Below are 27,735 nucleotides of genomic sequence, written 5' to 3'. Positions count from 1 at the left end.
GTCCTCCCAGTCCGGGACCTCTTGCAAGCTCCCAAGCCCAGGGGAGAAGCAATGTCGAAGGGCAAAAGGGTTCGGCAGGCCTTGATCGGCGCACAGAAGTATCCTCGGTGGTTGCGGGCGTGTCTTAAGAGACCGTCACTCCCACCCGCAGACGATTGAGCCCTTATTTTGCTCGTCTGCAGAAGAAATTTCGGGGAGAAAACGCTGGTCTCAGGTCTCAAGACCTCTTAAACGTAAAGTCCAGACCTATGCCAGACGTACGAAGTTAGAGTTCAACAACCCGGATGCAGTCATTGGGTTAGCTCTGACTCTCCTCAGTCTCAGGTGACTGCACACCTCCTAAGAGAGGTAAGGCGATGCCACAACAGACCTTATCGTCCGTTGATCCCAAGACGACTTTGCTGCAGTCCATGCAGTCGCAGCTTGGGGTCTTAATGCGTGAGTTTCAGGCTGAGAAGGTTACACCTCCTGCAACCTCCGCCTCCTCCTGCGAGAGCTCCGCCTCACCGCAGTCCAGTCTGCCAGGCGTACGAAGTTGAGGTTCCTCAGGCTACCTTACCGCGTTCTGAGTTGCCAGTTACCAGCGTTGTGCAGCAACCTTAACCTTCCTTAAGGCAACCTCAGCAATGGGAGCAGGAGTCTTATGCCTTACTTCCTCCGCTTCCGCTTGCGGTTCCACCAGCGAGGCAACAATCTCTTGAGGTACGACAACCTCTTCCATCAATGAGGCAGCCACCTCAGCACTCGCTGCAGCTTAGGCTAGCTCCTCAGGAACCTCAACTCGCGAGACAAGAACTGCGTTCTGCGCAGCCGCTATCTCAACTCTCGCAGCTCACACCTCAGGAACCTTAACTCGTTCCTCAGGAACCTGCTACTGCGCATCCGCAACCCTTACAGCAAGCGCTACTCTTGAGGCAGCAACCTCATGCTATGAGTCAGCCACCTCAACGCATGCATCTGCCACTTTCTCCTCAACTTGAGAAATAACAAATGACAATAATAACACCTCATTACTTTCATAACTTGCGTTTGTAATCATATACATGTATGCCTACACAAACATTATGATAATGGAGGTTATTTGTCTTACTTATATAAAAATATATATGTATTCCTTGCAATATATTTTTAACAATATCGCAAAATATGGCAAAAATATCTTCAAAACTAAAATGAATCATGAGTTATGAATGTAAGGTAAATATTATGTTGATATTAAAACCCCATGCAAGCATGCATGAAGCACTCTAGCACTGGTCATGGAATTTCTGAGAAATGTTAAACGCCATGCAACACGCTCTGCTTACCATACAGCATGCTCTGCATACAGCATGCTCTGCATACAACATGCTCTGCATACAGCATGCTCTGCATTCAGCATGCTCTGCATACAACATGCTCTACATACAGCATGCTCTGCATACAACATGCTCTGCATACAGCATGCTCTGCATTCAGCATGCTCTGCATTCAGCATGCTCTGCATACAACATGCTCTGCATACAGCATGCTCTGCATACAACATGCTCTACATACAGCATGCTCTGCATACAGCATGCTCTGCATACCTTACCGCATGCTTCTCAGTCATACATCTTTGGTTGTTGCCAACTCACTAGACTGTCAAGCAGTTTCATAATGTTGCCTTCTAGTCTGCTGCTTTTGCACCATTGAAACCCTCACTGAGAGAACTTAACTTTTCTCGGATATGGTCCCTGTAGATGAGAAAGTGCTTTTCTCCCTCCTTCTGATATTCCCTTGAGGACTCTGTCAATTGGAGAGGAGCCTTTAGCTGCGTAGCCTCCTATGGACTTTTATTTAAGCATAACATGCTTCCAGGGAAGGTAATGGTTCCACTTCAGTCACTAACCCCGTCTGTTACCACACCTGCTCCCATAGACCTTGAGCTGTGTTGCAAGACATACAGTCCAAGCTTAGTCCTTGTTAAAGGATTTTTTGTTTACGGAGTCAGTGTGTCACTGGGAAGACGTTCAACAACCAGCAGAAGTGACTTGTTGTGACGCAGTGCGGCAACCTCAGCAACCCGATAAGGAGTTGTCTGTACGACCCAGACAGTCTAGACAGCTTCGGGTTGTCACTGTACTTCCTCGCTTCCCCATGGTTGACAGTTCACAGACTGTGCAGCAGTACCATGATCTTGTGTCCGGCTCCGTCAGACGACTGGCTTTTAAGAGCTCCCACAAGTCGTCGCTGTCTGGAGATTCTCAGATGGACTATGGATCTGACCAAGGAACTGGGCCTCCTGGTCAATTTTGAGGAGTCTCAGCTCATCCCATCCCAGACCATTGTCTCCCTGGGTATGGATCTTCAGAGTCGAGCTTTTCGGGCTTTTCCGTCGGCCCCAAGGATCTTCCAAGCCCTAGAATGCACCCAGAGCATGCTGAGAAGGAACCGATGCTCAGTCAGGTAGTGGATGAGTCTAACAGGGACACTTTCATCGCTGGCCCTGTTCATCGTGTTAGGGAGAATCCACCTCCCCCCCTTCAGTATCATCTAGCTGCTCACTGGATAAAGGACATGACGCTAGAGACGGTCTCAGTTCCTGTTTCCGAAGAGAGGAGGTCTTCTCTCGCGTGGTGTAAGAACAGCTTTCTTCTCAAGGAAGTCTACCTTTGGCTGTTCAGAAACCCGACCGCCGTCTCCTCTCGGACACATCAGACACGGGCTGGGGTGCGACTTTGGACGGACAGGAATGATCGAGAACATGGAATCAGGAGCAAAGGACACTTCACATCAATTGCAGGAGTTGTTGGCGGTTCTTCTGGCCTTGATAAACTTCAAGTCCCTCCAGCTTAACAAAGTGGTGGAGGTGGACTCTGACAACACCACAGCCCTGGCTTACACCTTCAAGCAGGGAGGGACTCTTTCGTGAAGTTGTTCTAGATCGCAAGGGACCTCCTCATCTGGTCTAAAGATCGAAAGCTCACGCTGGTAACGAGGTTCATTCAGGGCGGTATGAATGTCATGGCAGATCACCTCAGCCGGAAGGGTCAGGTCATCCCCACAGAGTGGACCCTTCACAAGAATGTTTGCAGCAGACTTTGGGCCCTGTGGGGTCAGCCAACCATAGATCTGTTCGCTACCTCGATAACCTAGAGACTCCTATTGTATTGTTCTCCGATTCCAGACCCAGCAGCAGTTCACGTGGATGCTTTTCTACTGGATTGGTTCCATCTCGACCTGTATGCATTCCCGCCGTTCAAGATTGTCAACAGGGTACTTCAGAAGTTCTCCTCTCGCAAAGGGACACGGCTGACGTTGGTTGGCTCCGCTCTGGCCCGCGAGAGAATGGTTCTTAGAGGTACTGCAATGGCTGGTCGACATTCCCAGGACTCTTCCTCTAGGAGTGAACCTTCTACGTCTACCTCACGTAAAGAAGGTACACCCGAACCTCCACGCTCTTCGTCTGACTGCCTTCAGACTTTCGAAAGACTCTCAAGAGCTAGGGGCTTTTCGAAGGAGGCAGCCAGAGCGATTGCCAAAGCAAGGAGAACATCCACTCTCAGAATCTATCAGTCTCAAGGGGAAGTCTTCCGTAGCTGGTACAAGACCAATGCAGTTTCCTCAACCAGTACCACTGTAACCCAGATTGCTGACTTCCTGTTATATCTAAGGAAAGTAAGATCCCTTTCAGCTCCTACGATCAAGGGTTACAGAAGTATGTTGGCAGCGGTTTTCCGCCACAGAGGCTTGGATCTTTCCACCAACAAAGATCTACAGGACCTCCCTAGGTCTTTTGAGACCTCAAAGGAACGTCGGTTGTCCACTCCAGGCTGGAATCTAGACGTGGTCCTAAGGTTCCTTATGTCATCAAGATTTGAACCTCTCCAATCAGCCTCTTTTTAGGACCTCACATTAAAAACTCTTTTCCTCGTGTGCTTGACAACAGCTAAAAGAGTAAGTGAGATCCACGCCTTCAGCAGGATCATTGTTTTCACATCTGAAACGGCTACATGTTCCTTGCAGCTCGGTTTTTGCTAAACGAGCTTCCTTCACGTCCTTGGCCTAAATCGTTCGAGATCCCAAGCCTGTCCAACTTGGTGGGGAATGAACTGGAGAGAGTACTTTGCCCAGTTAGAGCTCTTAGGTACTATCTAAAAAGGTCTTAACCTTTACAAGGACAATCAGAAGCCTTATAGTGTGCTATCAAGAAACCTTCTTTTCCAAGTTCTAAGAACTCAGTTTCTTACTATTCAGGCTTCTGATTAGAGAAACACATTCTCATCTGAAGGAAGAAGACCTTGCTTTGCTGAAGGTAAGGACACATGAAGTGGGAGCTGTGGCTACTTCAGTGGCCTTCAAACAGAGCCATTCTCTGCAGAGTGTTATGGATGCAACCTATTGGAGAAGCAAGTCAGTGTTCGCATCATTCTATCTCAAAGATGTCCAGTCTCTTTACGAGTACTGCTACACCCTGGGACCATTCGTAGCAACGAATGCAGTAGTAGGCGAGGGCTCAGCCACTACATTCCCATAATCCCATAACCTTTTAACCTTTCTCTTGAATACTTTTTATGGGTTGTACGGTCGGCTAAGAAGCCTTCCACATCCTTGTTGATTTGGCGGGTGGTCAATTCTTTCTTGAGAAGCGCCGAGGTTAAAGGTTGTGATGAGGTCCTTTAGTATGGGTTGCAGCCCTGTATACTTTAGCACCTTTGAGTTGATTCAGCCTTCCAAGAGGAACGCTGCGCTCAGTAAGGAAGACGATCTTATTAAAGGCAGAGTAACGGCTCAAGTCGACTTCCTTACCAGGTACTTATTATTTCATTGTTATTGTGGATAACTGATTATATGAAATACGGGATACTTAGCTATCCTTTAGTCTTGTACACTGGTTTTTCACCCACCCCCCTGGGTGTGAATCAGCTACATGATTATCGGGTAAGTTTAATATTGAAAAATGTTATTTTCATTAGTAAAATAAATTTTTGAATATACTTACCCGATAATCATGATTTAATTGACCCACCCTTCCTCCCCATAGAGAACCAGTGGACCGAGGAAAAAGTGAGGTGGCGTCAACAACAAGTACTGTAGTACCTGGCCACAGGTGGCGCTTGTGAGTACACCCCCTTCTAGTATAGTGATAGCTGGCGTATCCCTCCCGTAGAATTCTGTCGGGCAACGGAGTTGACAGCTACATGATTATCGGGTAAGTATATTCAAAAATTTATTTTACTAATGAAAATAACATTTTTCCATGTTTACGAAAATCTAAATACAGTAGGATATGAATAGGTAGGATATAGGTAGTAGGTTGGCCAGGGCACCAGCCACCCGTTGAGATACTACCACTAGAGAGTTATGGGGTCCTTTGACTGACCTGACAGTACTTCATTGGATCCTTCTCTCTGGTTACGATTCACTTTCCCTTTGCCTACACATACACCGAATAGTCTGGCCTATTCTCCTCTGTCCTCATACACTTGACAACACTGAGATTACCAAACAATTCCTCTTCACCCAAGGGGTTATCTACTGCACTGTAATTGTTCAGTGGCTACTTTCCTCTCGGTAAGGGTAGAAGAGACTCTTTAGCTATGGTAAGCAGCTCTTCTAGGAGAAGGACACTCCAAAATCAAACCATTGTTCTCTAGTCTTGGGTAGTGCCATTGCCAATGTACCATGGTCTTCCACTGTCTTGGGTTAGAGTTCTCTTACTTGAGGGTACACTCGGGCACACTATTCTATTTAATTTCTCTTCTTGTTTTGTTAAAGTTTTCATAGTTTATATAGGAACTATTTGTTTTAATGTTACTGTTCTTAAAATGTTTTATTTTTCCTTGTTTCCTTTCCTCACTGGGCTATTTTCCCTGTTGGGGCCCCCGTGCTTATAGCATTCTGCTTTTTCCAACTAGGGTTGTAGCTTAGCAAGTAATAATAATAATAATAAGTGTGCTTAGATTTTTAAATTTTCTTATATTACATCAATACTATAATTAACTAGATATAAAGTTTACAATAGAATATAGAGAATAATACTCTGTAGAGTTTTGGATGAAAAGAGGGGGATATGTAGAAACTGTATACGTCTATCTTCCCTTCAAGTACTTTTTGATGAAAATACTTATAAATATTTCTTATCCAAGTCACACATAAGAGCACAAATCTTAAAACTTCTATGATACTGGCAAAATTTTGTGCTTGGTTAGGTGAAGCGCTCTCCTAAATATATCAGTAAAATTATCTTAATAATTCACAATTACAAATTCAGTCTTACATCTACAGTCTCGGGTAGTGCCATACCCTCTGTACCATGGTCTTTCGCTGTCTTGGGTTAGTTCTCTTGCTTGAGGGTACACTCGGGCACACTATTCTCTTATTTCTATTCCTCTTGTTTTGTTTAAGTTTTTATAGTTTATTTAGGAAATAATTTATTTTAATGTTACTGTTCCTAAAATATTTTATTTTTCCTTGTTTTCCTTCCTCACTGGGCTTCTTTCCCTGTTGAAGCCCCTGGGCTTATAGAATCCTGCTTTTCCAACTAGGGTTGTAGCTTAGCAAGTAATAATATTGATAATAATAATAAGCTAAAGTACACATGAATCTATGAAGAGAGATAGAATTGTTTGAATATTAAGTTTAATATATGTCTATCATTAGTTTGGGTTAAATGCATATACTGTAAATCATACAATTAATTCCTCCATTTGTGTACTGTAAACACAATAAAAATATCGGTATTTTGTTTGAAATTTACGTAGACATACTGTACTGTAGAATTATATGTAATTACCCCTTTTTAAATATTTAACTTAGCCGGTGAATATATAATAGCTGCAACTCTGTTGCTCGACAGACACATACATAAAAAACTCGCGAGCGATCGCTATGCAGGTTGCGGGTGTGCCCACCAGCGCCAACTGTCGGCCAGATACCACTCTCGGATGTAAACAAAACCTTCAATTTCTTCTCTGTCGACGTATCGACAAGACGTACTTTTACTCGCTGTTGAACCTGGAGTTTTTCCCATCATATTTGGTGAAGTACTTTAATTTGGTTTGAGCTTTCGCAGTACAGGTGTTTTTCTTCAAATAAATCCTTGAACTCGTTTTTGGATAGATTTAATTTTTGATGACAAAGAGAGTATGGACTTTCTTTGACTTTTAAATGGCCGACCCTTCCCTTAGACGGAAGTGTGTTTAGGCTTTTAGCAATTATCTTATCACGTTATAAATTAATTATAGATTTTCCTCTATATATTTTATATCTCACCGCCTTTATTAGGCCTCTTCGATTAACTTTCCATTTATAATAAACATAAAAATAAATTTTAATGATTTGTTTATATGCGACCTTTCCTGAGAGTAGGCGGTCCTAACTTGGAAACCGAAGTTAAACAACGTTGAGCCCTTTCAATCATAAATAGCTTTTAAAGAGCTAATGATTTAAAACTTTTTAAATGAATATTTTTTTAATAGATATTTTATGAAAGATTTTCTTTGAATAGTCTTCGTACTGTTTCAAAGATGAACTAACGTTTAGTTTATTTATGCTACGCAGTTTGCGCTCTATCGTTACGATAGAGAGAGAGAGTATCACGGTTTCACTTTGCAGAAAGAGTAAATCGATTCTGACGTTTTGTTCATTCTTCTTTCAAAGCTTAAATGTTTTAAATTCTATTTTAAAGGAACTTTTTAATTGAAAAACCTTTCAGTTTTTTCCTTTGGTCAAATAACATGTTTTTTTGACGAAACGTAAGTGGGCTCTTCTCTTAGGTGCGAAATCAAGAGAGAGAGAGAGAGAAAGATAGAGACGGAGGGAGAGAGAGGAGAGAAAACGTTCCGTTCAAGCGGGTAACGTTGTTCTCGAGTTACTCTCGTCCCTAGTCTCTGTACGGGGAGAAAGGATAAAACGTTTTTAGTTTTTTATTCTCGTCCCCAGGCAATGTACGGTGAGAGATTGAAAACGTAGTTTTGAATGAACTAGTGTTTAGTCTCTTCCCCAGCCACTGAATTTTTTATCTTAAAATATGTTTACTGTTTTTTTGCTGGTATTAATGTGCTTGCATTATACGACTGATTTCGCAATTACTACCTTTTGATGAGGGTAGAATTGCGTGCTTCAGGTAGAAATCAGTAAAAGTTTCGATTTCAGTGAAATAAGTGCAAAACAGAAAATCGTAGTGATAAAGTGATATTGCGTAAAGTGTTATCAGTGTTGCGACCGAGGGTCCGTCTGTTCGTGCCTGTCGTTCGCCTAGTCCGGGACCTCTTGCAAGCTCCCAAGCCCAGGGGAGAAGTAATGTCGTACGACTTATGGGTTCGAGAGGCCTTGATCAGCGAACAGACGTTCCCTCTATGGTATCGGGTGTATCTTACCAAGATCACCCCTACCATAAGGCGAGAGAGACGATTTTCTCCTCGTCATCCGAAGGCTTTTCGCATAAGAAACCTGAAACAAGGTTTCGAGGCCCTTAAGCGAAAGTCAGTCCTTTCAGGACAGGTCCAGCGTCCTGGTTGTAGCCATTAGGACAGCTCTGACCCTATGCAGTCATCGGAAGACTGCTCGCCGCCTAACAAAAGCGTAACACAGACTCCGAGAGTCTTTTTGTTGGCAAGGTTTTGCGGTCACAGACGTTACCCTCGTCTCTTACCGCAACCATTTCCGTTGATCCTAATTGAGTTGTACGGCAAGACATGCAGAATAAGCTTGCCTCCCTTATGGAAGACTATTCTGCCGATAAGTCCGTTGAGCCTAGCCGTTTATCTCATCGAGATCCTGGCTTTCAGCCATCCTAACGTTCCTTTGTGCGTCCTGTTGACGTTGGCGTAGCTAAGTCACGTCAGTCAGGTTGTTTAGAACCACACTCGATGCGGTCTCGTGTGGATTTTCAGCCACATTTGGACGTTAGGCCACTTGCTGATGCTCCTGTTGACGTTCAGGACGTTCGCTAACAATCGGAGTTGACTTGTTTTGACGCTGAGCGTCAACCTCCGCATTCTAGAGTTGTTTTGACTGCTCAGTCTAGGCGGTCAAAGCAGTCTCGAGTGGACGCTGTGCGTCCTCACGCACCTGTTGTTGTTGACAGTTCACAGACTGTCAAGCAGTTACATGACGTTGCGTCCTGGTCTCTCGCACCTGTTGTTGTTGACAGTTCACAGACTGTCAAGCAGTTACATGACGTTGCGTCCTGGTCCGCTACTAATGCACCAGTGCGTGTGGACTCTGCTTGTAAAGCATTGCCACCACGGTGGGTCTCTCCCTTGCTTGAGACTCAGCTGTTATCGGACAAGGTTCCTTCAGATGAGGAAGTTGCTGTTCCCCCTCCTACTGATATTCCCTTGAGGACTCTGTCAGACGGAGAGGAGCCTAAAGCTGCTTAGCCCTCTATGGACTTTAAATAAATCATGCTGATTTTTAAGGATCATAGTCCGGATCTTTTTGTAACTGCTGCTCCTCGTTCGCCTAAACGTCAGAGCTTACACTAGGCCTAGCTACTTCGAAGCCGTTGTTTTATAAGCTAGTGCTCTCTCGCTCTCCTAGAGAGCTTTACGTTTGCTAGGCGACTGGTTTATCACCAGGAGGAGTTTGGGGGATACAGCCTTTGCTTTCCCTTCTTTTAAACTGGCTTATAGAGCGAGAGTCTGATATGACACGAGAGAAGTTCTCGGCTTGGGAGTTCCTGCCTCTGCCCAGATAGACTTCTCAAACCTCATAGACTCTCCCTGGCGCCTGGCCATGAGACGCTCCAAGATTTTACAGGTCAACTTCACAGCTGTTTTCGAGCCTTTGAAGTTTTGCTGTACAATTATGTCATGCATAAACAAGGCTTTCAGGGATGGCTCAATGATCTGACAGCCACGTTCTCTGCAGGAACAAGTCCCTCAGGGATGGCTCCATGATTTGGCAGCCATGTTCACTGCAGGAGTACGTAAGAGGCAAGTGCGCTCAATGTGTTCATTGTCAAGACAAACTTCACGATGAAGTCTTCCAGGCTGTCTTGACAGCATTTATGGAAGGCGACTGGATGGTCTCTCTCGACCTTCAGGAGGCATACTTCCACATTCCTATACACCCGGATTCCCAACCGTTTCTGAGGTTTGTTTACAGGAATGTGGCGTACCAGTTTCGAGCTATCGGGGATCCGAGCCTCCCTGTACTTGGACGACTGGCTTCTCAGAGCATCGTCCAGCCTTCACTGTCTGCAGGATCTACATTGGACGTTGAGTCTGGCCAGGGAGTTGGGACTTGTGGTCAACCTAAAAGTCCCAACTGATCCCATCCCAGATTATTCTATTTTTGGGGATGGAGATTCGCAGTCAAGCCCTGCTCGAAGTCCAACTAATGCTGAAAAGAAAACGTTTATTCAGTCAGGAGTTGGAACAGTCTCGTAGGGACTCTCTCATCCCTGGAGCAGTCTGTCTCACTAGGGAGACTACCCCTTCTGCCTCTCCAGTTCCATCTAGCCTCTCACTGGAACTAGGACAAGACATTAGAGACGGTATCATTCCCAGTCTCCGAACCAATAAAGGCATGCCTGAAATGGTGGGACAGCAATATCAGTCTGAGAGAGGGACTATCCCAGCAGTCAAGAACCCAAACCACGTGTTGTCCTCAGACGCGTCGGGTTTGGGTTAGGCGCGACCCTGGACGGTCGGGAATGCGCTGGTCTGTGGACCTCAAGTCAGAAGAGCATGCACATCAACGGCAAGGAGCTATTAGCAGTCCACTTGGCCTTGATGATATTAGGAAGCGTCTTCGAAACTAAGTGGTAGAGATCAACTCAGACAACACCACAACTTTGGCGTACATCTCCAAGCAAGGAGGCACACACTCCTTCACGCTGCTCGAGATCGCAAGGGACCTTCTCTTATGGTCTAGAATTCGAGGCATCTTCCTTTTGACGAGTTTCATCCAGGGGGACTTGAACGTCTTGGCAGACTGTCTCAGTCGGAGGGGTCAGGTGATACCCACGGAATGGACCCTCCACAAGGACGTGGGCAAGAGTCTTTGGGCTTCTTGGGGTCAACCAACCATAGACCTCTTTGCCTCCTCGTTGACCAAAAGGTTACCAATCTTTTGCTCTCCAGTCCTAGATACAGAAGCAATCTACATAGATGCGTTTCTACTGGATTGGTCTTTTATGGACTTATATGCATTCCCACCATTCAAGTTAGTCAACAAGGTACTGCAGAAGTTCGCCTCTCACGGAGGGACAAGGTTGACGTTGGTTGCTACCCTCTGGCCCGCGAGAGAGTGGTTCACCAAGGTACTTCAATGGCTGGTAGACTTTCCAAGAAGTCTTCCTCTAAGGGTAGATCTGTTACGTCAGCCCCACGTAAAGAATGTCCATCAAAGCCTCCCCGCTCTTCGTCTGACTTCCTTCACACTATCGAAAGACTCTCAAGAGCTAGAGGTTTTTCGAAGGAGGCAGTCAGTGCGATTGCAAGAGCTAGGAGAGCTTCTACCATTAGAGTATACCAGTCGAAGTGGGAAGTCTTTCGAGACTGGTGCAAGTCAGCATCTGTGTCCTCGTCCAGTACCTCTGTAGCCCAAATCGCAGATTTTCTTTTACATCTGAGAAAGGTTCGCTCCCTTTCAGCTCCCACGATTAAGGGCTACAGGAGCATGTTGGCTTCGGTCTTTCGACATAGAGGCTTAGATCTTTCCAACAATAAAGATCTCCAAGATCTCCTTAAGTCTTTCGAGACCTCTAAGGAACGTCGTTTGGCAACTCCTGGATGGAACTTAGACGTGGTCCTAAGGTTCCTCATGTCAGACAGGTTTGAGCCATTACATTCAGCCTCCCTGAAGGATCTCACCCTCAAGACACTTTTCCTAGTGTGCTTGGCTTCGGCTAAAAGGGTCAGTGAACTTCATGCCTTCAGTAAGAACATCGGCTTTTCTACAGAAAAAAGCCACTTGTTCACTTCAACTTGGTTTCCTGGCCAAAAATGAACTGCCTTCTCGTCCTTGGCCTAAATCTTTTGATATTCCTTGCTTATCAGAGATCGTAGGCAACGAACTGGAAAGAGTATTATGTCCTGTTAGAGCTCTTAAGTTCGATTTAGCTCGTACTAAGTCATTACGAGGGAAATCTGAGGCATTATGGTGCTCAGTTAAGAAACCTTCATTGCCTATGTCAAAGAATTCTTTGTCATATTTTATCAGATTTTTTTAATACGAGAAGCTCATTCTCACTTGAATGAGAAAGACCGATGTTTGCTTAAGGTTAAGACGCACGAAGTTAGAGATATAGCAACCTCCGTGGCCTTCAAGCAAAATAAATCTCTGCAAAGTATTATGGACGCGACTTCTTGGAGAAACAAGTCAGTGTTCGCGTCATTTTACTTAAAAGATGTCCAGACACTTTACGAGGACTGCTACACACTGGGTCCATTCGTTGCAGCGAGTGCAGTAGTGGGTGAGGGTTCTACCACTACACTTCCCTAATTCCAATATCCTTTTAATCTGTCTCTTGAAATGTTTTTAATATTGTTTTATGGGTTGATCGGAAGGCTAAGAAGCCTTTCGCATCCTGATTGATTTGGCGGGTGGTCAAAGTCATTTCTTGAGAGCGCCCAGATTAGAGGTTTGATGAGGTCCTGTTGTATGGGTTGCAGCCCTTGATACTTCAGCTCCTGGGAGTCTGTCAGCATCCTAAGAGGATCGCTGGGCTCCGTGAGGAAGACAGACTTACAAGGCAGAGTAATCGTCTAAGTCAACTTCCTCACCAGGTACCTATTTATTTTGGTTTTGTTATATTGATAACTGCCAAAATGAAAAAACTCTTAGCTTATACGCTGTAAACATAATTAACTCTGGTCTCTACCCACCTCCTTGGGTGTGAATCAGCTATTATATATTCACCGGCTAAGTTAAATATTTAAAAATGATATTTTAATTATAAAATAAATTTTTGAATATACTTATCCGGTGAATATATAAATTAAATGACCCTCCCTTCCTCCCCAATAGAGACGCAGTGGGATGAGAAGAAATTGAAGGTTTTGTTTACATCCGAGAGTGGTATCTGGCCGACAGTTGGCGCTGGTGGGCACACCCGCAACCTGCATAGCGATCGCTCGCGAGTTTTTTATGTATGTGTCTGTCGAGCAACAGAGTTGCAGCTATTATATATTCACCGGGTAAGTATATTCAAAAATTTATTTTATAATTAAAATATCATTATTCTTATAAATAAAGGGAAGTACTGTATCCTGATGACTATCAAGCACGTGAAATTTTTAGTCCTCTGCCATGGTCTTTTTATTTTAATTTTAAAGATCCTGGCACCAAAATGTTCATCAGCATGTTGGCTGGTATCATATGGGTTAGGCATACAAACTGCAGTTCTAAATGGCCAGTTACAAAATGGGTGCATCAAGAAGTATCCCACCCATCCAACACAACTTCTACCTCACGGGTGTTCTATCTCGACCGTGCATCTTCTCACATTATTATTATTATTATTATTATTACTTACTAAGCTACAACCCTAGTTGGAAAAGCAGTATGCTATAAGCCCAGGAGCTCCAACAGGGAAAATAGCTCAGTGCGGAAAGGAAAAAAGGAAAATAAAATATTCTAAGAAGAGTAACAACAATAAATATCTCCTATATAAACTATAAAAACTTTAACAAAACAAGAGGAAGAGAAATAAGATAGGAGAGTGTGCTCGAGTGTACCCTCAAGCAAGAGAACTCTAACCCAAGACAGTGAAAGGCCATGGTACAGAGGCTATGGCACTACCCAAGACTAGAGAACAGTGGTTTGATTTTGGAGTGTCCTTCTCCTAGAAGAGCTGCTTACCATAGCTAAAGAGTCTCTTCTACCCTTACCAAGAGGAAAGTGGCACTGAACAATTACAGTGCAGTAACCCCTTGGGTGATGAAGAATTGTTTGGTAATCTGTGTTGTCAGGTGTATGAGGATAGAGGAGAATATGTAAAGAATATGCCAGACTATTCAGTGTGTATGTAGGCAAAGGGAAAATGAACCGTAACCAGAGAGGAGGATCCAATGTAGTACTGTCTGGCCAGTCAAAAGACCCCATAACTCTCTAGCGGTAGTATCTCAACATCTTTAAGCCCATTCTCAAAGCCTCATTAGTCTACTTTCAGTTACAGCTTCTAAAATAAATTATCTCAAGAAGAGTTCATAGTCCTAAAAGAGGAAACTTAAAACCAACCCTCCCACCATTCCTTTACTGTATATTTAGATTAATTCATACTAGTGCATACTATTAACTTTAATGTCATTAAGTGTGATATTCAATATGATAATCTTTATAATAGGTAAAAATAATTCTTTAATTGAAAGTCAGTTCTAATATGGAACTAAGGAACAGTGATCTTCTCTCAAGGTTTGAGGCTTCCACAGGCACATTTATGGGTATTAGTTAATTTTCCTTCTCATTTCAGAGAATCCGAAGAGACTGGACCAGTTTATGATCCTAGATTCCCCAGAAGTAAAAGTAAGTGATTTATTATTCCTTTTTTTTATGGTGGCAAAGGTACAAGTTTTAAACTCTTTAGATGAATAAAATGCATTAAATTGGCATCACTATTTAAATAGTCAATACAATATTTTGCTTATCAAGATTTTAATAAATCACATGGAGAGAGCTATGACCATAAGTTTTCATTTTTAGAGGGAGCTTGTTTACTTTGATCATTATTTATCAAGGAATTAAGATGTTGTGCTTAGCTTATTTAAAGCTAGTTAGTCTGACTAGTATCCTGAGGAACAATTTATACTATTGCTTTCCATCTCTTTTGGACTACATGTACTGTAGTCAATTTTCTTGAGGTGACATGGAAAGCTGCAAGTTATATTTTGAAAAGGTATACCATAAGCTTTTTGTTGGTATTGCCATGGTTATCAAAATATGTCGCACAAAAAACAATGCTCACTTCTATTTGTAACTTCCCATATAAAGAATGATGTTCAGTTTTAATTTTTTGTGCAAGTATGCATGGATTGTTGATACTGTGCAGTAAAGTATTAGTGTTCATATAATTTTATCTATAAAGTAATTATCATAAGTATTAAGTGAAGAATTTATTTTTATTCTATAGTGAAGTCTTCAAATAAATACAGTAGACCAGTGTTATATGAACAACTTAGAAAACAGAATTCATCAAATATAGTATAAAGTACAGCACGTTTTGACATCAGAGCCTCTTTTGCTACGCATCTGTTTCTTGAAATATAAACTTTGCTGTAACTTGTATGGGCAGAGATGAAAGCATACCCTCATTTACCTTTATTTATGGTTGAAACAAATTCCCATACCTATACTAGCCTGTAGATCTCATTCGGTGCATAATCTTTGCTTTAAATCTGTGAATTTTCACATGTTCATTTGGTAGGTAACTGCAAATTTGTAAAGAATTTGTAAATCATAAGTCCTAAGGTTAGTGAGAAAAAACAATCGTCAAGGGAAATACTGTAGTTAGAATCACTGTAGGGTTGAAAAAGAGAGATCATAGAAAAGCATAAAAGCGGCATATGAATCGCTGATCTTGCGGAAGCATACCATAGACAGAGAATCACAATTGTGATGATTGAAAAAATAGCCGCCATTAAACTAGCTAAAGCTGCAAAAGAGCTGAAATCTATATCAAAACAAAGATCGTGGACATCTTGAGCAGGTTGTAAGATGGATGTTGATCTTGATAAACTAGAAACTGTTGGCTGGTGATAATGTTTAGAGGCCATTATTTCCAAGAATGCAAAATTGTTATATGCTAATCTTTTAGAAAACCTGGTGGATATGAATAAAGATAATGTTGTCAAATATTTAAAGCCAACTTTGAGTTGTTTGATAACTTCAAAAAGAGTAATGACATACGTATATAGTTCGGTAAGACATGTAAAGGCTGCAAATTCTGACATGCTTAGAATTTGTAGAGGATGATGGTTGTTTCATCCCCAAAAAACTTGATACTACATGCATTTTTTGGAAGATAGGGGTAACGGATCTATATCACACCAGAGAAGTCATTGCCAAGGCACAAGCAAGTGAAGAACAAGCCAAGTCTTTTGTTTTGGGGTAATGCAAGTTGGGAATTGAAACTCAAATCTCTTCTAGTCCACTCCTCAGAGAATCCTCATGTTTTCAATATCAGTAATGTGTAGAAAAAGAACATTCAAATATAGCGTGGAAGTTGAAAAGTAGATTATGTGGATAAACGATGTGTTTGGCCTGTGTAAAAAAAAATCAAAACCTCTGAAGGAGTTTCTTGTCATTGGCAATACTCCTGGTGACCTAGCTGAAGTTTTTGTTGCCAGAGAATGACTTAATTGTGAAATTCTTATCCTCCTAACACAACTCTACATTCAGCATTGACCAGCAGGTCATTTCAAATTTCAAGAAACTTTTTGCTAAAACACTTTTCCATAGGTGCTTTGAAGTGACCTTTGACAGTTTTAACCCCTCAAAGAGTTTAGGAAGAGCCACTTTCATATCCTCCACTGTGCTGGTTCCATAGACAAAGCCTGGCTATAAGTTTCATCTTGTAGGGCTATGAACTCTGCTTGAGAGAGTTTTTTTAGAAGCCGTAACAAAGTAGACTAATGAGGCTTTGAGGATGGGCTTAAAGATGTTATTATTGTCTGTTGGGCAGTCATGGTCCTAGAGGTCAATGATGATGATTTGGAGGTGTATTAATCCCTTTTTACAGTTATTCTCAAAAAGGTATACAGTAAAACTGTTTGGATGACCTTCTGGAACCTATAAAGTTTGATCGCCAGGTTACTACTGTATAACATTAAAGATTATCAAATCTTCATACTGTAGCTTATTTTGAAATAGACAGCTCTGACCATTAATTTATGTGAAGGGTATAAAAGTACTGACAGGCTAAAGGGTTGTGAATAAATTCTAAACCAATGCCACCGATAGTCACAAGTCTTTTCCGGCTTACGTTTCGAAACAAAATATGGGTAGGAACCCATAAAAAGTGTAAATTTTACAATAAGTTGTAACCTTATGTTGATGAAGTGAATATTTTAAAGGGCTGAGTTATGGTAGATAAGAGGGAGGTCTGAAAGGAAAATGTGTAAATGAAATAACTGCTAGGGTGTTTAAGTTAGTGTATGTATTTTAAATGTATTAAATCCATTTTTTTTCCTTTAGGTGAAAATTACAAGTTGGCAGACTTGATTAATTTTCCAAATAATGAGGGCCCTGCACAACCTAGTCTGCCACAGCGTAAAGTACAGAGAGAACGAAGAAAGGGGAATAGTCAAGAATCTAGAGGTAAGCAAGAATATAGTCTGGTTTGAGTTGCTGAATAATCAAAAAGATTTGCTGTACACACAAGCAAGTAATTAAACAAATATCATTGATGACTTCTCGGCTACAGAAAGCAATTTGTCAAATAATTTATGTGTAGTAATGTAGTGGGATAGATGTTTCCCACAGAGGTAATATAAAATTTCTTTATTTCATATATAAATGTAAAATTACCCCTGCATTTGTATCTAAGCTTTACAAACATATAAAGTTTTACTTTAGAACCAAGAGTAACAAATTCCTTGCCTGTTAAGGGTGTCCATTACTAGTAAATGTCTCTCATCAGAGAGGAATTTCAGTTTTATCTACGTGTGGGGTTTTTATATCACCAGTTTCCACTGTTAACCTTTTGTAAACAATTTAGAAAATCAAAATGGAGATACTCATTTATATTGTGTATAACATTATTTCTATGATATGTGATAAAGAATCTAAGTGTGGAGATGATAGTACTGTACAGTAATAACAAAGAATTAACTAATGATAAAGAAATGCTTGTCTATACAATGACATCTAGGATTATTACCTCCAGAAAGGGAATAGTACCATCATTGCACCTCATGCGGTACACTGTAGGCATTACTTTAGGAGCTTACCAGTGCCCCTTCAACCCTGACTGCACTCACTTTTCAGCCTTCTGCTATACTTCCATTCAAGTTTTCGTTTTCCATCTTCCCATCCTACTTCCTAACTTCAACTAAAAAGTGCAGTTTTTGAGTATGATCTCTATTGGATGCATAAGATTATAATAAGATTATAAGAGGTCACCAAAAAATACAGGAGAAAAACAATCAAGTTTTAAGGTACTGTAGCTTCTGATATCGGCCCATCTCGTACTGACTGTCGAGTAGTTTAGTGAACAAAGCGTTGGGTTACAAAGGTAGGGGTGCAGGGGCTGGGACTGGTCAGGCTTAGTTGCTTGACTTGATTGGGCTCCTCTAAACTGCCAAACTACTACCATTTCTATAGTTATTTTGATATATAAAGTTAAGAGTATTGGTATAGATATTGTGAAGAACGCCACCTTTTCTTTGTTCCTTAACTTTCATACTTCACAAGTGATCAGTTTTCTACTGTTTTTTTTTTTTTTTTTGGATGTAATGTTTCAAAATGGAGCTATAACTTCTGAGAAGTATGGTATTTTGTTTACTTATATAAAATGAAATTTTTAATAAAATACTTAGCACAATGATAACTTCCGATTTACCATCTTAAATAATTTCTAATGTTTTGTTAGTCAGGGGGATTAAAGAGCCCATGGAAACTTTTCCAGACACTTTTAGGACGCTAGCAAAATTTAGTCTTCAGTGAGAAGGGAAAATTAAAGTCAGTAAGTCAGAGAAGCTATCTAGTTATGAAAGTTTAATCATCAGCAAAAGGTAACTGTTATAAGACACCCTAAGAATGTATTATTTGTTAGTCTCAATTGTAATTTAACCTCTATACAAAGAATAAGGGTAATTTTACAATGTAGATAGCATTAAGATAAATTATGAAAATATATTTACTACATTACAATCATTTACAATAACAATACATTGTTCCAGGTAAAAAATTAATCTTGAAATCTTTTGTTCTTTCAGAAAAGTTTGTGAAAGTTGATACCCAGCTAGTTCAAAAACAGCTTAAACTTGGAGGTAGTGACCCTAAAGAAAGTAATTGGAGAAGTCCACCAGGCCCATCTCAAGAATGTGATGAGAAGAGTTCTTCCGATGATGTCATTGTTCTCAGTGATGATATGAATGATGTAAGTAAAAGATTACTCCCATGGTTACGTATATATTTGGTACAGTAATCATTGTCATTGACTTGGACATGTACGATTTTTTATTAACTGGTTTGCATAAGAAAAGAGTCCTCTCCACACCTGTCATATACTTTCTTATAGAATTTGTTCTTCTGGTGTAGGTCATCTATTCTTATATTCCATGATTTTGTTAATCCTCCTACATGTCTTTGCACTTTAATTATATATTTCTTTTCTTTTTGTTAGTTTGCCAACTTGTTTCAAAGATGCAAATGAAATGTCTTGAAGACTTTCTTCAGTGTAAGGTCCAAGAAGGAAGCTTGGAAAATTTTCTTGCCAGTTTAGTAAGGTTTTATAGTACCGGGGAAAGGTCCATTTAAACACGTATTGGTCATGTAGGGGACCTTGAAATTTTAGTGTAAATTTTTTTAGTTTAATTGGAGAACCAATATAGAGTACATGATGCCAGAGAACCTAAGGAAAAGAAGACAAACAGCTCCTCATAACCTCTGTGAATAAAAGAAAATTTGCTGATATTGGAATATTGAAGTTCAAAAGTGTCCCTCTCTTGGCACCAATTAGAAAACTTGCTTTGCAAAGTATAGCTCAGTAATTCAAACTTGACCAGCCCTGGAGAGAACTAGGATGCTTCTGTAGAAAAGTTTCCATCTTGGAAACTTCACTGAATAACCCATACGTGAAGATATAACTTTTCTAATTTCTGCCGTAAAATCTTTATAAGTAATGTTGTCTTAGAAGTATTTCCCTCCTGTGAAGACTCCAGGGAATATTTACCAGTAGAGAAATAAGATTAGCAAAGATCAAAGCATTCTTGTTGAGGTCAGCATAGCAGTCTGGAGTTTTGAGCAGGTGTGGAGTTTGGACTTGGCTCGACACCATCCTGATCTTGCTAAATGTAGGAAGGTCTATAGACTGGTTGTCAAAGAATTTCCAGATCCAGTTGAGCGCATTATGTTGATAGGTCATGGTGTTCTTAGGCAAATTCCAGAGACCTTTGGTGCCATATTACTTTTCAGCCATCTAGTTGAAGACTATTTTGAGGGAAGAACATGATCCCTCTTGTAGAGGCTGTCCATAGCAAGGCCGCACCTTCCAGTTCAGAGCTTCTCTGCTTTCATGATCCATTGATTTTTCTGCTGTAATGCTTTTCATATAAGGAGCAAAGGTTTGAAAACCAGGGAGACTGCCTGCGGTTCTAAATAGTCCCTGCTGATTCAAGTCTCTGAGTGAGCTATTGATACTAACAGATCCCAAAGGTGGGCTCTATATCTAGGCATTTACAACTATCTAAAAGTAAGGACTTCAAAGGAAGGGAATATCAGTGAAACTTCAGCCTTGAGATCCAGTAAGTTTTGTGACCAAGATTTCAGTTTTATTTAATATTGGGACTAGATGTTTTTTTGGTTGCGATGCTGTGGTGCTGTGCAAAATTTACTGAACTGCATGTTAGGGACCAACTTTTGATGGGGCATAAGATGTCCTAACAATGTCTGCTATATCTCTGGATCTTTTCTTCTATCAGCTGAACCAATATTCAACTTTGAAGAACTAGTCGTTATTATTGGTTACAAATCTGACTTTTCCCGTTTGACCTGACACCGTAAATGGTTTTATAAATAAAAAGGTATGTCACAGAAAACTAGTCAATGTATCTACTGAGCCTTATAAAGTTTTCATGCTGATATTGGTATTCGTCTTGATGAAAACTTGAGGGGTATTGGTTGGCTTAAAATAATGAGCCCTGAATTACCTTCTGTGCCATGGCCTTCCACTGTCTTAGGCTATAGTTCTCTTGCTTGAGGGTACACTCTGGCACACTATTCTATCGTATTTCTCTGGTTTTGTTGAAATTTTTATAGTTTATATAGGAAATATTTTAATGTTACAGTTCATAGAATATTTTATTTTACTTGCTTAAATTCCTCACTGGGCTATTTTCCCTGTTGGAGCCCCTGGGCATATATCATCCTGCTTTTCCAACTAGAGTTATAGCTTAGCAAGTAATAGTAATAGTAGAAGATTTTGTTTTATGATATAAAAGGAAAATATTTCTTCAAAACTTGGTGAATTACAATTTATAAGTGTACATCCTTATGAGCCTCAATTTCTGGGAAACCCTCTCTCAGGTATAGTAGTGAACTGAAGCTACTGTCTCCATCCTGAAAGATATCTGCTTAAGGTATTGGTTCAGCAGGATTAAGTAGAGGATGTTATACCATCTTACCCCAGCAGGGACCTTAACCTTGTATATATGGTCAGTCTTCAGGAAATTATCCAGTCCCTTGCCCCTGCTGCTCATAAGCAACTTTTAAAAAGAAGGAAGGAAGATAGACTATAATAATCTTTCAAGACTTGTTACCTTAAGTTTTGTTCTTGTTTGCTGGCAAGAACGGAGATTTATTTAAAAGAGTCCTTGCTGGCTGCAGGCGACTTTAGGAGGAACATTCTTCATCCTCACCTCTTGTTTTTCAGAGGACCTGATGTTAGAATAGCTACTTTTCCAGTCAGATTGGGATGCTTTTGAGTTATGTATAATATTTTATAGTAAAAGGTTCTCATGAACAAATGAAAGGTTACTTTCTTCTGTTTTGAATTCTTAGGATATTACAACTAGGTAAAGCATAGATAGATTCTCCAACTTCTTTATCCTGGCATCGGATTTTGGGGTCATATACAGGTGTCGAAATCCCACTATTCAAGTTCTTCATTGCTGACCCCATGGGTACTTAATCCAATTTTTTTTATAAGCACTTTCACCATATCCTGTGGGGAACTAAACTGATCCATTGCACCTGACAAGCTAGGTTCCTGAAAATCTCGAGTTAGTGACCGTTTGAATGGCTGGATGGCTTTTTGTTTTTTTGCTGCTATGCAGCTGCCCAAGAACCCCTTATGTGTGGCATATCCTTTCATTAGGATATTGGTTAACGTACACAGGATCATTTAAAGGATGCCTTACGATACCAAGCTTTTCAACTTGCTAAGTTATTGGTATCCTTGGTTAACTGAAGTAAAAGTAATTACTAAGATCTTCTGCTGCTTGTTAGTTATTAACAGAAACTCCACACAAAAATTGTCAGTTAATCTTAAGCACTGAAAAATCAACATTCTTATTTTCTTCAATCTTGCAATCCATCTTCTTAACTTTCATTTCATAGTGCTACTGTTAGGTTTTCCCATTTACACATGACTGCTGAATAGTCTGAGGCGTTTGTGCCGGGCTGTTTTGCCTAAATTCATAAATCCAATGCGATATCAACGGAAGTGTAAAGAATTTGAACATTTTTATGAGGTGGTTAACACACTCATAACTCCCACTGTCTGTTTCAGATTTTAAATCCAGTTTTTATAATAGCATCTATTCTCAATTCAATTAAGCCATAAGTGATAGGATGTGAAAGACAAGATAAAGATAAGAAAAGTAAATTGAAGGAAGTATGCGTATTTAAAAGAGCCGGTGGAGTAAAAAATTAAAGTTGCACTATTAAGCAATTTTTCAAAATAAAAGAAAGCTAATAAAATATAAGGGATTAAAGGGATAATGAGAAATAACAAAAATATATGAGAGACCTCTTGAGTTGAATTTGGGGAGAAAGTCCTCTCCCTATAAAAGAGCACGCTTTCCTCAAAATTTCCTGTTGACCATCAAAAACTTCAGCAATGAATATGAATACAGTAATGCACATTTTTAGGTTGCATCGCCATACATCGGCTCTAAATTTGTCACTCGTCCTTAATTATTAGATATAGAAATAAAATCCACTTACACTTGTTTCCCTGAATTTGTTGGTTTCTACGTCTTAAAATAATTTGAAGTTCTGTAGTGTACTTCACATGGAAAATTATTAATATTGGTATCTGGTTTTTGTTTATTATTATTATTATTATTATTATTATTATTAAGAACTATGCTATAACCCTAGTTGGAAAAGCAAAATGCTAGCCCATTGGCTTCAACAGGGAAAAATAGCCTGGTGAGGAAAGGAAATAAACAAACTAAAAGAGAAGTAATGAACAATTGAAATAAGATATTTTAAGAACGGTAACATTAAATTAAATCTTTCATATATAAATTATAAAAAACTTTAAAAAAATGAGAGGAAGAGAAATAAGGTAGAATAGTGTGCCCAAGTGTACCCTCAAGGAAGAGAAATCTACCCCAAGACCGGAAGGCCATGATACAGAGGCTATGGCACTACCCAAGGCTAGAAAACAATAGTTTGATTATGGGGTATCCTTCTCTTTGAAGAGCTGTTTACCACAATTAAAGAGTCTTCTACTCTCTTGCCAAGAGGAAAGTAGCCACTGTATAATTACAGTGCAGTAATTAACCCCTTGACTGCAAAAAAATTGTTTGGTAATCTCAGTGTTGTCAGGTATATGAGGACAGGAGAACGTGGAAAGAAAAGGCTAGACTATTCGGTGTATGAATAGACAAAGGAAATAAGAGACAGGGAGATCTAATGTAGTATTGTCTGGCCAGTTAAAGGACCCAATAACTCTCTAGCAGTAGTAAAATGGGAGTAGGTTTTAACTACTTTTTAGTGCTCATACATGAACTGGGAACAGATGAATCCCTTTATAGGTCATAAATTTGTCTTATTTTGAAAATTGATTTATGTTGGATCTCTTGGAACTAATTATCAATATAGGGCATGGTATTACTGTATGCAAGTTGTACCCATGTATCTTCCTCACAGCTGTATTCCTCACAGCCATCTTCCTCGCAGCATTCTTTCATTGAGAGGAAGGATGTGTTCATCAAGATAAGGAATTTGTTTTTATGTATTGTTGCCAAACTTTTCTTCAAACTTCAAAGTGTATGTGAAGAGCTATAACTTATTTATTCTTTTCAGACTTCAGATGAGAATGCAGCTGAATACGAAGAGTTTACTCAAAGACCAAAATCTGTAGAGATTATGGATAGTGCTTATGAAGAAGGTCCAATTGATAATTCTTACAATAATGACCACTCGGAAATGAGTGGCAAAACTGATGACCAGGTATTAGAAATAATGACCCAATTTCTTTATCTAATAACTTTAATGAATACCCAGTTCCTGTCAGCTAAGTGAAACCAGCTAAGAACCTATCATTGACTTAAACATATTCTAATATTATCAATTTTACAAAATTGCATTGGATGTCTCATCAGTTACAAAAGGGTATCCAGGATACCCATCGTTCTTTCTTCTAGTATACTTAATCTTTATAACGGCTTTTAAAAGATTGAAGTTTGTGTTCATAGCCGTCTCTAAAGGGATCTAATTAAGGTAAATGGTTCGGTTTTATTTTTGTGCATTGCACTGTTTGTTTGTATCTTGCTCCTGCATATAATGTGCAGTACTGTTTGAATTTTCCTTTACCATAATTTTCATCTATAATGGAACCGGCCATACAGGGTCTCATTGGGTGCTTTGAAATAACGTTTATCTTGATTATATTATCGCATGGTTTTTACCCATGCCAAAGATTGCTAAGGTGTTCTTGCGTATACGAATATTTTTCAGACTTAATTTTGGTCTTTTAATGAAGTTTATTCCTTCATTGATGGTACCAAAAATTCAAATTGAGCTCGTCCCCCTTTGTGAAGGGATACTATAGAAATAACTAGGGGGATTCATGTGTGCCCAAAATCACAAGATAAGACAGGGTAGGTATATAGATATAATCATTCCCAATCTTAATTCGTGGGAAAACTTTATAATGCTGAGAGGGTTATTCCCAGAACCAATCCACTCCAGAAATCCATTGGCCAGTTTTAAGTCAAAACATTATAAACAATCCCATTGTTAGTTTCAAATTTAAACTCCAGTCCAAGCACTGGACAAGATTCTCTGTAATCGGCCTAGTGGAAAAGTGAAACGATTAACATTAAGATAAATTTTGAAAGTATATTTAATGAATAAACTTTTGAGAGTAATTCAAGGAAAAATTTGTATTTGCACTATAAAGCAATTGTCAATGAGGCTGAAAAGTATATTGGAAGAATGAATATAGAGCTCCCCAGTCAAAGAGTCTTCTTCCATGTCCCACAACCTCAACTCCCTTTAAAAAATATGGTATGCTGTATATGCGAGTCCTCACACCATTCTCTAATTAAGAGGGAGAAAGGGTTCATAAATTAGATGCTGGTTTTCTTACGGTGGTGGCAAAACTCTCTCTCTTTTTTTTAAGTGAATTTATGCTTTTAATTTTTTCCAGACTTCAGAAGAGGTTCCAGCTAAACAGGAAGCGTCTTCTGAAAGACCAAAATCTGTTGAGAGTATGGAGAGTGTAAATGAATGCTCACATGAAGAAGGTCAAATTGTTACATCTAGCAGTATTGTCCATTCAGAAATGAAGGACAAGACTGATGATCAGGTATTTAGCAATGATGGCCTAATTACTTCCATTAGCCAGTCGTAATTTCCTCTTTCCGTATGCAAACATAGTACTGTACTTCAGTTTGTAATATTTCCATATGCAAAACAGTACTTCAGTTCGTAATACTGTATTTCCATGGGCAAGACACACTACTTCAGTTTGTAATATTACATTGTGCAAGACACAGTCCTTCTGTTTGTAATATTTCCATGTGCAAGACACAGTACTGAATTTAGTCAAATAAATGAAGAACCAATTTCTGTAGCAAACGGGACAAAATCCTGAGAGGGTTATCACCAGAACTGAATTTTGGCCAGATCCAAGTTATAGCTCTACCCAACTGTTCAGATAAAAAATTCCAGTCCCAGCAATTCTTAGTAATTGGCCACAGTTACTACTATTAGTTTCACATAAAAAAAATCCAGTGCCAACACTTCTTAGTAATCAGCCTATGGGAATAAGTGAGAGAGTTACACAGCAAATTGAATATAAGGAAAGTAAAATGAAGGAATTAACGCTTGGAAACAACTGAAGGAAAAAATGATTTTACTATGTTGTAATGGTAGTTATAGAGTTTGAATAGCCAAATGGAAGAATGAATATATAGTTCCTCAGTTAAAAGAGCCTTCTTGCCTGTCCCACAGCTTCAACATGTATTACTAACATTCTATGTTATTCTCTTCTTAAGAGGTAGAATAGTTCATGTTCATAAATTACGGAGTTTGGTTTTCATATGGTGGTGGTAAAACTCTCCCCCAATTCTATAAGTGATTTCAAGCTCTTAATTTTTTTCCAGACTTCAGAAGAGATTCCAGCTGAACATGAAGTATCTACTGAAAACCCAGAATCTGTTGAGGTTATGGACAATGCTAATGAATGCCTATACGAAGAAGGGCAAATCAATACATCTTGCGATAATGACCATTCAGATATGAATGACAAGATTGATGATCAGGTATTTAGAAATTATGACCCCAGTTACTTCAGGGGGTAAAGGGAATAAAGAACTGGTTCCTGGTCCACAAACATGAACAATATAAGAAAATTGTCATATGTTCAGATATGTTCTAATATTTCCAGTGCTACAAACTCCATCAAATGCTTCATGATTCTTGTTAATCTCTGTGCCTCCCCCCCCCCCTTTATTTCTTTTATAAGGTTTAACTTTTATTCCTTTGATATTTCCAAGGGCTTGGAAAGATTTGGATGGGGGTTTTCAGATCCCCAGTGGGATATGGTCAAGGTGAATGATTCAATTTATTGTATTTTGTTTTATTAATTCTATGAAACTTCCCTTTTGTTCATATTGCTTTTTTACTGGAGATGTTTAAATCCAGACGTCTGCCCTAAGATTAAAGATTTCCCATTTATTTTCCTTGCAAAATTCCTCTGCCTGTCGTTAAGTATTGAGTTAATCTGGAGATTGATGGCAACTATCTAGGCATGGGCAGGATATAGGAGAGGTAGTTATTAAAAATGAAATTTGAAATATCTTAATTAAGGAAGAGGAAGTTGAAAGACTATTTTTCACATCACAAGTATTAAGCTCTGAGTATGAAGAACTGGAAAATGTTCCTCCAGTATAAGTACCAGTAGCAAACATCAGGAGTGAAATCGAGAATGCTGTAAAGAAAGGGAAAGTGAATAAAGCTGCAGGAAAATAAGAACCTTATAAATGGTTAGGACATTGGGAAGTCTAGTCAAAGAGTGGGTGCATACACTTTTGGAAAAGATCTACAACGTAGAGGATATGCTAAGAGACTGAGAAGATAGTTGGATGCTTAGTGTATGAGCAATAAGGAACTTATTAAACTGTAGGATCTACAGAGGAATAAATCTTTTGGAGCTCATATTAAAGATACTGAAAAGTGTAGTAGAATGAAGGTTGAAGAGTTTATATACATGAGGACCAGTTTGGTTTTATGAAAGGAAAGGGCACAATAGATGCTGTTCTTATGTAAGAAAAGTCCAAAAAAAAAGTATCTAAAAGGAAACATGGATCTTGAAAAGGTGTATGATAGGGTACCAAGGTTGATCAGTTGGTGTTTGAGAGAAAGAGGAGTACCGGAAAATTTGTTAAGATTAGGGAGGATGATGTATAATGGGGGCAGAAACCACTGTACAGAAAAAAAATATGGGGAGACAGTCATTCCTTGTGAAGGTTGGTCTCCATCAGGGTTCAGCTCCGAATCCTTTCCTGCTCCTTCATGTTGTTAACAATTGGTCATGAGAATTAAGGAACAACTAAGAACTGTGGGAACATGATTTCTGGTGATATAGTCATTACAGCAGACAAAGAAGAACTGCAGTTAGGGTTTTAACATGGAAAGGAGCTG

The 27,735-nt window shown here is 39.7% G+C and overlaps 2 protein-coding genes across 5 annotated transcripts in view; one reads left to right on the top strand and one right to left on the bottom strand.

The window, feature by feature from the left end:
- LOC137633245 (uncharacterized) overlaps positions 1–27,735 on the bottom strand; it is a 186,140-nt gene that overhangs the window by 110,428 nt on the left and 47,977 nt on the right.
- LOC137633255 (coiled-coil domain-containing protein 9-like) overlaps positions 1–27,735 on the top strand; it is a 108,644-nt gene that overhangs the window by 65,798 nt on the left and 15,111 nt on the right. For 3 of the 4 annotated variants that reach the window (XM_068365456.1, XM_068365458.1, XM_068365457.1), the window contains 6 exons: positions 14,387–14,439; positions 17,107–17,229; positions 18,849–19,012; positions 23,890–24,036; positions 25,238–25,396; positions 26,196–26,354. In XM_068365456.1, the coding sequence (XP_068221557.1) occupies positions 14,387–14,439; positions 17,107–17,229; positions 18,849–19,012; positions 23,890–24,036; positions 25,238–25,396; positions 26,196–26,354 (805 nt within the window). The remainder of the gene's footprint in view (positions 1–14,386; positions 14,440–17,106; positions 17,230–18,848; positions 19,013–23,889; positions 24,037–25,237; positions 25,397–26,195; positions 26,355–27,735) is intronic. The other variant, XM_068365459.1, reaches the window with a different exon arrangement.

Source organism: Palaemon carinicauda, chromosome 42 (genome assembly GCF_036898095.1).
Source record: "Palaemon carinicauda isolate YSFRI2023 chromosome 42, ASM3689809v2, whole genome shotgun sequence".
Taxonomy (NCBI): domain Eukaryota; kingdom Metazoa; phylum Arthropoda; class Malacostraca; order Decapoda; family Palaemonidae; genus Palaemon; species Palaemon carinicauda.
Note: the sequence above shows the minus strand (reverse complement) of the source record. Positions and strands in the feature narration are given on the sequence as shown.